At 22.7% G+C, this 11,717-nt stretch overlaps 3 protein-coding genes across 4 annotated transcripts in view; all 3 read left to right on the top strand.

The window, feature by feature from the left end:
- The first annotated feature begins 699 nt into the window (after window positions 1-699).
- LOC102671746 (peroxisome biogenesis factor 10-like) lies at window positions 700-1,772 on the top strand. 2 transcript variants are annotated; one of them, XM_006613045.2, is made up of 3 exons: window positions 700-847; window positions 1,063-1,291; window positions 1,368-1,772. In XM_006613045.2, exons 2-3 carry the CDS (start codon window positions 1,125-1,127, stop codon window positions 1,666-1,668), a joined length of 468 nt encoding a protein of 155 aa, XP_006613108.1. In that variant the 5' UTR covers window positions 700-847; window positions 1,063-1,124; the 3' UTR covers window positions 1,669-1,772. The 2 variants fall into 2 exon arrangements, with proteins under 2 accessions (XP_006613108.1, XP_006613107.1); XM_006613044.2 differs by having other exon boundaries at window positions 744-911.
- Window positions 1,773-3,649: 1,877 nt separating this feature from the next.
- LOC102671606 (E3 ubiquitin-protein ligase MARCH8-like) lies at window positions 3,650-6,612 on the top strand. Its single transcript, XM_006613043.2, has 6 exons — window positions 3,650-4,120; window positions 4,575-4,866; window positions 5,116-5,204; window positions 5,382-5,562; window positions 5,686-5,951; window positions 6,031-6,612. The coding sequence occupies exons 2-6, from the start codon at window positions 4,750-4,752 to the stop codon at window positions 6,290-6,292; spliced, it is 915 nt and encodes a 304-aa protein (XP_006613106.1). The 5' UTR covers window positions 3,650-4,120; window positions 4,575-4,749; the 3' UTR covers window positions 6,293-6,612.
- A 537-nt stretch (window positions 6,613-7,149) lies between these two features.
- The window catches only part of LOC102675224 (ATP-dependent RNA helicase WM6), a 5,731-nt gene continuing 1,163 nt past the window's right edge, over window positions 7,150-11,717 (top strand). The window contains exons 1-8 of the mRNA XM_031509220.1: window positions 7,150-7,276; window positions 8,056-8,284; window positions 8,689-8,909; window positions 9,141-9,324; window positions 9,404-9,522; window positions 11,110-11,241; window positions 11,352-11,498; window positions 11,620-11,714. Coding sequence (XP_031365080.1) covers window positions 8,083-8,284; window positions 8,689-8,909; window positions 9,141-9,324; window positions 9,404-9,522; window positions 11,110-11,241; window positions 11,352-11,498; window positions 11,620-11,714 — 1,100 coding nt within the window. The 5' untranslated portion in view covers window positions 7,150-7,276; window positions 8,056-8,082. The remainder of the gene's footprint in view (window positions 7,277-8,055; window positions 8,285-8,688; window positions 8,910-9,140; window positions 9,325-9,403; window positions 9,523-11,109; window positions 11,242-11,351; window positions 11,499-11,619; window positions 11,715-11,717) is intronic.

Below are 11,717 nucleotides of genomic sequence, written 5' to 3'. Positions count from 1 at the left end.
TTGTATTATATTTTTTTATATATATATTTTATAAATACTTTTATATATATATTAAATCAGTTTATATATGTATATATATTAAGTATTTGTATATATATATATAATATTATATGAAGTCATGTCATCAGATCTTTTATATCATTTCTATATACAATTAAAAACTATTAATATAATTCAAAATACATAATTTTATTATATTTTACGCTCAATTTTTTAAAAAATCATTATACAAAAATTAAAATTTAAATTTCAAATCATGTATTTTGTGTGTGCATGCGTATATATATGCACGTATGTATATCATGAAAAGTATATAAAATTTTTTTTTTAATTTTAAATCTGATTATATCCTAAAATTCATATAGTAATAAAATATAGCAATACAAAATGATTATTATATAATAATATTGAATAGAATAAATTATTTTATATATATTTTATTTTATATTTTTTATTAAATTATGTATAATAATATTTTCAATGAATATCTTTCAACAATATAAAGGTTAGAAACACTACAGCGCCAAATTTTTGCATAAATGAAAATCTATCCTCTTCCCCTAGAAGTACCATTAAAACTGAAATATATTTATATGTATTTTTCCAATGTATATATTTATATAAATATGTAATTGATTTTTAATTTTTTTTTATTTTTTTTATTTTAAATTTTTTTTTTTATTTTGTATTTTAAACTTTATATATTTAATTATCTGAAACTCGTAATATATGAATAAAAATCGAGTTATCGATAGGGAGAATGTATCGATAAACTATCGAAAAACTTTTTGAGTCTGTAACTGTCTATATTATAGGAACTGGTAAATTTCTGGAATCAATTTGTAAGGTACTGCCTAAAAGTATTTTCTTTATTAATTTAAAACGCCTGATATTATTTCAAGAAAGTTAAGGTAATATAATTAGATAAAAATATAACTTTTAATGATTTCAATATTATTTTAAATTATTTATTTTCAATTATTTACCATTTAAATATTTATAAACATGATAAAAAAATTCAATACGATTTAAATTTTTAAATTTTTAATTTTTGTATTATAGTATATGTGCTTATGCATGCATATATCTTACAAATAACAATAAAAAGAGGAAATTGACAAAATATGTCAGATCCAATTGATTATATTGATTTAACAGTAGATTCGCCAATTGATAAATCTTTAAGATTACGAAATAGAAATGTTTTACGAAATAAAAATATATCTAATAATAATACAACTAAATCACGAAAACGCAAACCAAAATTAACACAGCTTCAAGATTCTATTATGTATGTATTATTACATTATTAATTATAATTTTAAAAATATTTCAATGAATTTATTTAAAATTAAAAATTATTTTAGAGAAATACATGAGAATACATGTAAAGAAGCAATGGAAATTATAGATTTAGATAATATTAATACTACAGAGAAAAATGAATTAATATATTATGTTGATGATTCTAATGAAGGAAATTCAATTGTTTTGACTTGTCCAATATGTTATGAACAGTTATCTTCTAAAATGAAACCAACATGTACTCCTTGTGGACATATATTTTGCACACAATGTTTAAACCTAGCTTTACGTAGAGCTAAAAAATGTCCAATATGTCAAAAAATTATTAAACAACAATCTTGTACTCGTATACATTTACTATAGTTTTTGTTTGTCATATTTATTTACTTTCATTTTTATATGTATGATATAATGAACAAATATAATTTGATCTGATTATATATATTTTATCCAAATAAAAAAATATTATAACATTAATATTAAATTAGTAATATTATAACATTAATATTCAATAATAATTCTATTATTATATACTTTCAATTATTTAATATAAATATAATTATATAATTATATAAATATAATTATATTTAGTTATATAAAAAACATACTTTGATTTATTTTATATATTTACTATATTATTTTATTTTAATATATTTATACTATAGTAATTTAGTTTATTGCAATATCTTAAATTTATGAATTTAAGATATTTAAAATTTAAAAAATTTTAAATAATTACAATAATTTATAAAAACTATAAATATATCTGCTTCAATGTATTTTATTACATTCAAAATATATTCAATGTTTATATTTCATCTTAAATCACCTTGAAATGTCTTTTATATGTTTAACATAATAGAATATTCTATCTTTTATATTTAACTGAATTAGATAAATTAACAATTATTAAATAATTTGATATATTGTTATTAATATAATTAAAATTTCAAAATGTTAAAAAAAAAGTATATAACAACAAGAAAATCATATATCATATTTCTTTGGAGGAACTATAATTGGAATTGCAGGTGAATATTATTTCAATCAATTAATAATTATATTTTTTATATTATATATTTTTTAATAATATTATTTATTTTATAGCTGGTTTTTTAGCTGGAAAATTATTTACAAATAAATCAACTCAAAATTTTGGTAAGTTTTTTTAAATATTCTAGATAAATTAAAAGAAATATTAGATCATTATTTTTTTTTTTTTAAATCCTAAAATTCTTATCAGTAAAAATATAAAGAAAAATAAATTCTCAAAAACTTAACATTCATATATATTTTCATAAAATTATGAATAATTATCATAGTCGATCTAAAAGTGTTTCTCAATGTAAAGATGAAAATTACATAGAACAATCATTATTTGTAATCCCTTTAAAGTAATTTGATAATGAATTAAAAGATAATGAAAAAAATAGTATAAATAATCTTAATTTAAATTACAGATTTTATAAAAATATAAAGTCCACTATAATATCAAAAATCATATATTATATAATATAAATGGAAGACAATATAATATATACTAATATTATTTTCTTAAAAAATTTTCAAGAAAAATAAAAGAAGAATAATATAATTATTTTGAATTTAAAAATAAACAACAATTTTTATATAATATTCAACCAGAAGATAATACAAATATTAAAAATAAAAATTTGTTAAAAACAATAAATATTAAAGAAAACATATTGAAAAATAAGAATTCATAAAAATAAAATCAACTAACACATTTAATACTTTGTCCATTAATTTTTATAAAATTAATATTATTAATAAAAATATTCAAAATATAAAAAATCTTGAAATTAAAATATTTTATCAAGTTACAAATAATCTCAATTATATACAATTATATAATTGTATATAGTAATAATTTAGATACATATTCTAGATGTGAAGAACAAAATAATATTTTGGATTGTATTTTTATCGAAAAATTTTATGAAAAAGATATAATTTTATCAATGAAATTATCAATGAAAATACAATAATTCGAAAGATATTTAATAATTTTTTAGTTATATAGTATAGTAAGTATAGTAATTATTACAAACTTAAAATCTTAAGCTAATGAAAATATTCAATCTGAATCTTTTTTTTATTAAATATATATTAACATGAAATATTATATTAACAAAAAAAGTATGTATGTTATATAATAAAAAAAATAAAATAAATTGTTTAATGCAATTATAATATATGTCTATTTTAAATTTTCTTATCCTTATCTTTTATATATCCTAAATTTGAATTAAAATCGTTTGTTGATATAATAATATTCAATGTCATTTCTGAGCAATGGATTGGTCAAAATTATATATACGCCACGCCTACATCTACATTATGGCGGCGTCTCAAGGAAATAAGATATACAATTTTATGGAAAAAGAACTAAACTTCATAATGAAGTCAATATTTGTGGTAATTTTGAAAACTAATATGGTTCATCGCGCGCATCCAAAATGTGATAAATTATAAACAACTTTTAAATAATTTAAACTTCAAACTGTGCATTTTAATCAATTTACTGCAGTGAATATGAGTTTTCGATAGTGTGTCATTGACTCAAAACGAAGTGTCAAAATCGACTTAATTTTGTGCTTTATAAAACATTAAGACAATTACTAAAATTTAATTTATTAAAAATCATATGATCGTTTAAAATTAAAGTGAATAGTATATTTGTTAACCAATTATCATTATTAAACACATTTTATTGCTAGTGTGATTTTCACGGAAATGAAAAAATGTATATGACGCCAATGCTTTGTTTTCTTTTTGTCGAATACTTTCCGTTGTAAGTGTTACGTTTGATAGTGATTTTGGTAAAATACACATAATGTAATACTTTTCGTTAATTAATTCTCTCATTATCAGTGTTTTGTATATAAACGTATCGCTTTTTTATTGCTAAATATTAAACATTTGAATATGAAAAAAATCATAATTTATCGTTTGATTTATTCAAATTTTTTGATTTTTTTCATCTTTGTTAATTAGTTTTAATAATAAATAAATATTTAATGTTTTACTAAATAATTAATTAATAAATACTTGTGTTATTTATCTTCGATATATTTATTATTCGATATAATCTATATATATAAATTTTATTAAAAATCAAGTGTAACACATAATTATATTATTTTTTCATACAAATTAATTATTAATATTGAAGTAAATATTTTTAAGGAAAAAAGAATTATAAATATTTGAGTTTTATTATTTTTTAAATTATACTATAATTTCAGGTTTTTTAATGCATATTGAAGTTAAATATTAAATCATGGCACAAAAAACTTGTAATTAACTATTAATTTACGCTTAAACATGATACTAATGGAAAATTATTATCGAACACTCGTTAAGATGTGTTTGTTTAATGTTGTTTATCACTGATCACATCTTTGCTGAGGTCAGAGAGTGATGCCGGTTCATCAGATCAATGTTAATCCGCCTGACCGGCAACCACCTCTGTCGCTTGGTTCTTCCAATAATAATAGCCCTGCTGGTGGTGAAGGTTTACCAGAATGGACATCAAAAGTAATTTTAGATATATTTTTTTTCTTATTTTATATTTTCTCCCTTATATTTTTTATATCTAAAACATTAAATTTTTTATTTAATATTCTTAAAATTATTAAATTAATAAATTATTTCTTTTAATAAAATTTTTTTAAAAAAATGTGTTTATTTGTGATCTTGAATTAATTTTTATTTTATTATGTTATTTTATTATGTTTATATGTTATTTTATTATGTTATATTTAATAGAGTATTTATTGTTTTTAGGAATCAACATATCCAACAGTAGTTACAATCATACCAGATCATTACCATTCATCAGTAAGCACATTGTCTTCAAGCAATGATATTTGCAGGTAAATGTTCAAATTTATTGTATTAAAGTTTATTATAAATTGTTTAATTAATTAATACTTTTTTAATACATATTTTTTTAAAGTAATACATTATAATATTATTAAAATAATTGTTTTAAAATAATATTTAATTTATTTACATAATAATATATACAGATTTTTTTTTTTTTATCATAGAATATGTCATTGTGAAGGTGAAGAAGGTGCTCCACTTTTAGCACCTTGTTATTGCAGTGGCAGTTTACGCTATGTACATCAAGCTTGCCTTCAACAATGGATAAAAGCTTCAGACACACGTGCTTGTGAATTATGTAAATTCACATTTATTATGCATGCTAAAACAAAACCATTTTGTGAGGTATTATTTTTTTATGTTTTTATAAATTCTGTATATATTTTCTTGGAAATAAAACTATAATTTATCATTTATCAATATAATTAATTTTAAGAAATATATATAATAATAATTAATAATTTTTAGTGGGAAAAACTTGAAATGTCTGCCCTAGAAGTTCGTAAATTATGGTGTGCAGTTGCTTTTCATGCAGTAGCTGCACTTTGTGTGGCTTGGTCTTTATATGTACTCGTTGAACGATCTGTGGAAGAAGCTCGACGTGGATATGTAGATTGGTCTTTCTGGACTAAATTAATAGTTGTTGTAATTGGTTCTACAGGTGGTTTAGTTTTTATGTATATTCAGTGCAAAGTATACATTACATTATGCAGAAAGTGGCGAGCATTTAACAGGTATGTAACATTAATATTAATTATTTTATTTCGATTTAATTATAAATTTTATAAATTATGTTAATTATATATTTTTTAGAGTAATATTTATTCAAAATGCTCCTGAAAAAGTGGTGCTTCCTCCCTCACCTACAGACTCTTTGAGAGAAGTAACATTGCCTCTAAAAGATCCAACTGCCTCTATGCCTGAGCTCAATCATTCCTTATTACCCTGTAACATAGATCCTCCATGTGCCTCGCAGATGGTAAAACCGGATTCTGCCGCGCCTCCACAAAGGCACGACGCTCAATTGAAACTTTATGTATTTGATAAATTATCCTCATCTGAAGACAACTTATAATACAATTGGTATAATACAAATGGCTGCTAATTGTATTAATTAAACTAATGATTAGCACAAAAAAATATATAATGCAAATGTCTAGAATAAAGTTATAATTCTAGACTACAGTACGATTTTGAAAATCGAAGTTTCTATTTCGAAACTGTCAAATGTCCGCCCTTATGGAGCACCTCTATCTGGAATCTAGTACTTCAGTGCTTACATTGACAATGGAATAGTTGAAAGTGTTTAACCAATAGGCTAAACATTTTCTCCAACAATTGTGTACATAATTATTGTATCTGTGATGTTATTAAATAAAATTTACCATATTTAAAGAGTATTTTTAATTTTTATAATAAAAATCTGCATTTATTTTTTAAAGCTTTCATTTACAATATTAAGATAATGTGATATCAATATAATATTCTTTATTGCAAGAATTTAAAAATGATTATGCTTATTTAAATTATTAAAAGAAATAATGATATTTACTACGGTAAAATAATAATAAATATATTAATTTATATTAATTAAATTTTTAAAATTATCTTTAAATTCATAAAACCAATTAATTAATTTTGAACATTCGACAAATTTTGATGTATATATAATACTTAATTGTAAAAGATATTAATATTAAATTAATATTATTTGCTTTTAAAAAAAAATATTTAGATATTATATAGTACGTATATCCGGCCATTTTTATTGCAAGTATGAAGTTGTTCACAAGTAATTGTATTATAATGTTTATATTTAAAACTTTAAATATTGTGTTAAAAAATAATATATAAATAAAATTATAGCAAAATTTTTTTATTTCATTCTTTTCTGTAAAAAATTTATTATTTCGAATATTTTCAATATACATTTTGATTTAAAGTTTATGAAATATAACTTTATAGGTGGCACTAGTATTCCGGAAATAGTTACAAGAGTTACACGAATGCACTGACTATAGTAACAGTGAGCGTCAGTTTGTTAAATCTGTATCCGGAGGTAAGATGAATATTTGTAATCCATATTTAATTATCTATTAATAATCAATCCATTTATAAAATGTATTTAACTGCATTAAGAATATTGTCAATTTTACTAGTGTACAATAGTTTTATTATTGGTTATGTTATATGATGGAAAATTAAATGATGCACAAGTGTTTATCTTGTAATCATATATATTAAATACATGAATGGAAGATAGATTATGTAATTTTAAATGAATATACACGTGTGTACATCTATATCTTAAAATGAATGTTTTGTAAGAAAATTAAATTTTATTTGTTCTATTTATTTTATACTATTCATTTTTTTTTTTATAAGAAAACGGTGTAGCGTCACTAAAATGGCGGTTACGTTGAGTGTATAGTTTCTATAATTTTTATTGTTAGAGGCAAGTTTTTGTAGATTTTTCATAACATAAAAATTGAATATTTACTTAATAAGAAAAACAGAAGAATGCATATTTGAATTATAATATTTCAAATAATGTATTCCTAATACATAAATAATGTATTTAAATTTTGAATCAAATTTCTTTTTAATTAAAAATAAATTTCAGAAAAAAAATTATTATATATACTGAAAATAAAATATATTTATATTATTATTTTAAATAATAAAACAACTTTTGAATAATTTATAAATTATGAAAAATTATATAAAAATTATATAAATTTAATATTATTAAATTATTATATATTTGAAAATGTATCTGAAACATATACAAATTTTATTATAAGTGCAATGTATATATATTATGTTTTCAAATTTCAGCAATAATTTATCAGATATATAAAAGATATGGCAGATAACGATGATCTTTTGGATTATGAGGATGAAGAACAGACTGAACAATTAGTTGATGGAAGCAGGGATACACCTGCTAAAAAAGAAGTTAAAGGCACATATGTATCTATTCACAGTAGTGGATTTAGAGATTTTCTTCTTAAACCTGAAATATTACGCGCAATTATTGATTGTGGTTTTGAGCATCCATCTGAAGGTTTGTTATTTATTTATACCATTATTTGTGATATATAAAAATATTAAATTTTTAATTTACTTAAATTCATATATCAAAATATCTATCGCAGAGTTCAAGATTTTACTACTAGAATGATATAAGAATTTCTTTTTAATTATTTAAATATGTGATATTATCTTATTTATAGATGTTTTATATAATTATAATTCTTTGATTAAAAATAATCAATCATATATTCCTTCTAGAAACAAACTTTTGGACTCTATAGTATATAATATATAATAGTATATAATGATGATAATTGATAGGGACAACAGATTATACATGAATGATATGTTTATGTAAACTGATTATTTATTATATAAAATATATATTTTTCTCATTTTAAAAAAATAGAAATTTTTCATGAATATTATTTACAGTTCAACATGAATGTATTCCTCAAGCAGTTCTTGGCATGGATATATTATGTCAAGCAAAATCTGGTATGGGAAAAACTGCTGTATTTGTATTAGCAACATTACAGCAATTAGAATTAACTGAAAATCAAGTTTATGTTCTTGTCATGTGCCATACACGAGAACTTGCTTTTCAAATAAGCAAAGAATATGAAAGATTTAGTAAATACATGCCTCATGTAAAGGTAAATTATAAATATTATATAAAACTTATTATATTTATTATATTATAATTATAATTAATACAAAATCTTCATATGATGAATTGTAAATATCTGAGTAAATAATGGTGACATCTTTTGATACCACTACCTACCACTGATGAAGATTCTTATATATATTATAATTCAATTTTATATGAGAAATTTAATATTAAATAATAGTTCATATATTAAATAATATATTTACATTATTAGGTTGGAGTATTTTTTGGTGGTTTGCCAATTCAGAAAGATGAAGAAGTTCTGAAGAATACATGTCCTCACATTGTTGTTGGTACTCCAGGTCGCATCCTTGCTCTTGTTCGAAATAAAAAATTAAATTTGAAACATTTGAAGCACTTTATTCTCGACGAATGTGACAAAATGCTCGAATTATTAGGTATTTAAAATGATATTTCTTTTGATATGTTTATAATTTTATCTTGAATGTTAAATATATAATTTAAATTTATTTCTAGACATGCGTAGGGACGTACAGGAAATATTTAGAAGCACTCCACACGGCAAACAAGTCATGATGTTCAGCGCTACATTGTCCAAGGAGATACGTCCTGTCTGCAAAAAATTTATGCAAGATGTAATTAACAAATCTTCCTCTTCACTTCGATCTTCGATTGCTCCTACTTCGTTGGCCCTGTATTCATACCCAGGACAAAGCTCAGACCATACTATAAATATCGTTGACGGCGCACCCGCGGGTTAGGCTAGTTAAACAACACTTTGAAGGAGTGACACAGAATTCAATAACGAAAAAGCCCCTCGATGTCTTCGATTGAAATCAAGTTCTACAACTCAAATGTAACGAGTTGCTGCTCCAAAGTTTTTCTCCATTTACTGGATGACAATATCTGCTCGTAAAAGGAACGATATCTTCATTTAAAATCGTTTCTTGAATTAATCAAGATGGCGTTGAGGATGCTTTAAAATATTTTATTTAGTTCCGATCTTCAATGTTAACATTTTTTAAATTGTCTGCTGCATATTAATATTACCAAAATTAAAATGATATTCGGTATAATGTTATACGAATGTTGGAAAACATTCATATATATTGGGATGGGTTGGGTGGAAAATATTTCTACCATTTTTATGGGTAAATGATTCAGTCAGGTGAAAGGGAAGGGTAGATTTTTAAATGACTTAGAGCAGCATTGAAAGCAGTTTCCAATTGGGTGGGGGGCCAAGAAGATTTCAAGACAACCTGAAGACAGAAGTGCGCAAGAAAGAAGATGCAAGAGGATATATGGGAAACTGGGGTTAGCTAGGATGACAATACTGTAATTATGTGCCATATGTCTAGAATTTATTCGCGTTCGTCTTATCTATAATTGAAACAACAATATTTTGATATTTTACAAAAAATGCTAATGGAGGTCAGTAATCAATTCATAGGAGTGAAAATGGAAGTGTTAATATATAGTTTGGTCGTGCCTATATGAAAACTAAATATAAATCAGTTTGTGTATCACGAATTATAAGCTATTTAAATCGCGATGTTAAAGTATATCCCAGAGGCCATTAAATTTTGTGATATATGAGCATACCAACAATAATCAAGGCCAATTCTGGGCATATATTCTGAATGTACTAGAATTTGGGAGAAGAGATTTGGCATCGAGTGGCCAGCGGATGTGTGACACAGAACATTCATGGGTGCGCCTTCTTAGTTCTGTTGGGGTGACTGCTGAGTTTTCGTTGTTGGCACTACCCAGAGATGGAAGTCGCCGGACCGTATGTAACCAGTATGACTAATCCGATCGACAAATAAGTGCAAAAAATGAGAGCTCAAGCGGAAAGTTCTCGAAATCATCTAAATGCATTTTATTTATAGTCACTTGATATATAATTACCATTATCAAGGAAGCGGGAGAAATTGGGACATTTATATAAAAAATACTTTACATTTTCATATCATTTGTTTCATTTCTTAAATTTTCGTTTGTAATTTTTCATTTTACGTCTCAAATTTATTTTCAATTATTTTTTTTACATTTAATAATTAATTTCATTCATAAATTTCATCACATTTTCAACTTCAATAAATATTGAAGTATTTTTTCATGTGTCACATCTACGAAAATATTATATTGAATATAAAAATTATCAAGGTATGATTATCTTTAGAATAAAATAGATAATCTTATAAAAAACATTCTTTGCGCAGCCCATGGAAGTCTATGTGGATGATGAAGCGAAACTCACGTTGCATGGTCTACAACAACATTATGTGAAACTTAAAGAAAATGAAAAGAATAAGAAGCTATTTGAATTGCTTGATGTACTTGAATTTAATCAGGTTTGTCTGCAGAAATCAATTAAATTATATTGTTCTAATTTAAGTTCAAAATTTTTATTATATATATTAAATCACTATAATTTTTATTTCTATTTTAAATTATTCTATAGGTTGTTATCTTTGTAAAATCTGTACAAAGGTGCATGGCCTTGGCACAACTTTTAACAGAACAAAATTTTCCTGCAATTGGTATACATAGAGGTATGACTCAAGAAGAACGATTATCAAGGTATCAGCAATTTAAAGATTTCCAAAAAGTAAGTATCAAATTGTAAATTTATATATATTTAATATATAATATTTAATATAACTTATATGTATAATATATTATTTATGTCTAAATAATTACAAAAATAAAACAAGTATTTATTATTTTAGCGAATTCTTGTAGCTACAAATTTATTTGGACGTGGTATGGATATTGAGCGTGTAAACATAGTATTTAATTACGATATGCCAGAAGATTCAGACACATA

Source organism: Apis dorsata, unplaced genomic scaffold (genome assembly GCF_000469605.1).
Source record: "Apis dorsata unplaced genomic scaffold, Apis dorsata 1.3 scaffold_132, whole genome shotgun sequence".
In the NCBI taxonomy this organism is placed as follows: Eukaryota; Metazoa; Arthropoda; class Insecta; order Hymenoptera; family Apidae; genus Apis; species Apis dorsata.
The sequence above is the reverse complement of the archived record's forward strand: the minus strand, read 5'-3'. Positions and strand labels throughout refer to the sequence as shown.

Excerpts from the sequence above, each read along its gene's own strand:
- LOC102671746 (XM_006613045.2), top strand. The coding sequence starts at position 1,125 with ATGTCAGATCCAATTGATTATATTGATTTAACAGTAGATTCGCCAATT. Across the intron at positions 1,292-1,367 it reads CAGCTTCAAGATTCTATTAT|AGAAATACATGAGAATACAT; the intron begins GTATGTATTATT and ends AAATTATTTTAG.
- LOC102671606 (XM_006613043.2), top strand. The coding sequence starts at position 4,750 with ATGCCGGTTCATCAGATCAATGTTAATCCGCCTGACCGGCAACCACCT. Across the intron at positions 4,867-5,115 it reads TACCAGAATGGACATCAAAA|GAATCAACATATCCAACAGT; the intron begins GTAATTTTAGAT and ends TATTGTTTTTAG. Across the intron at positions 5,205-5,381 it reads TCAAGCAATGATATTTGCAG|AATATGTCATTGTGAAGGTG; the intron begins GTAAATGTTCAA and ends TTTTTATCATAG.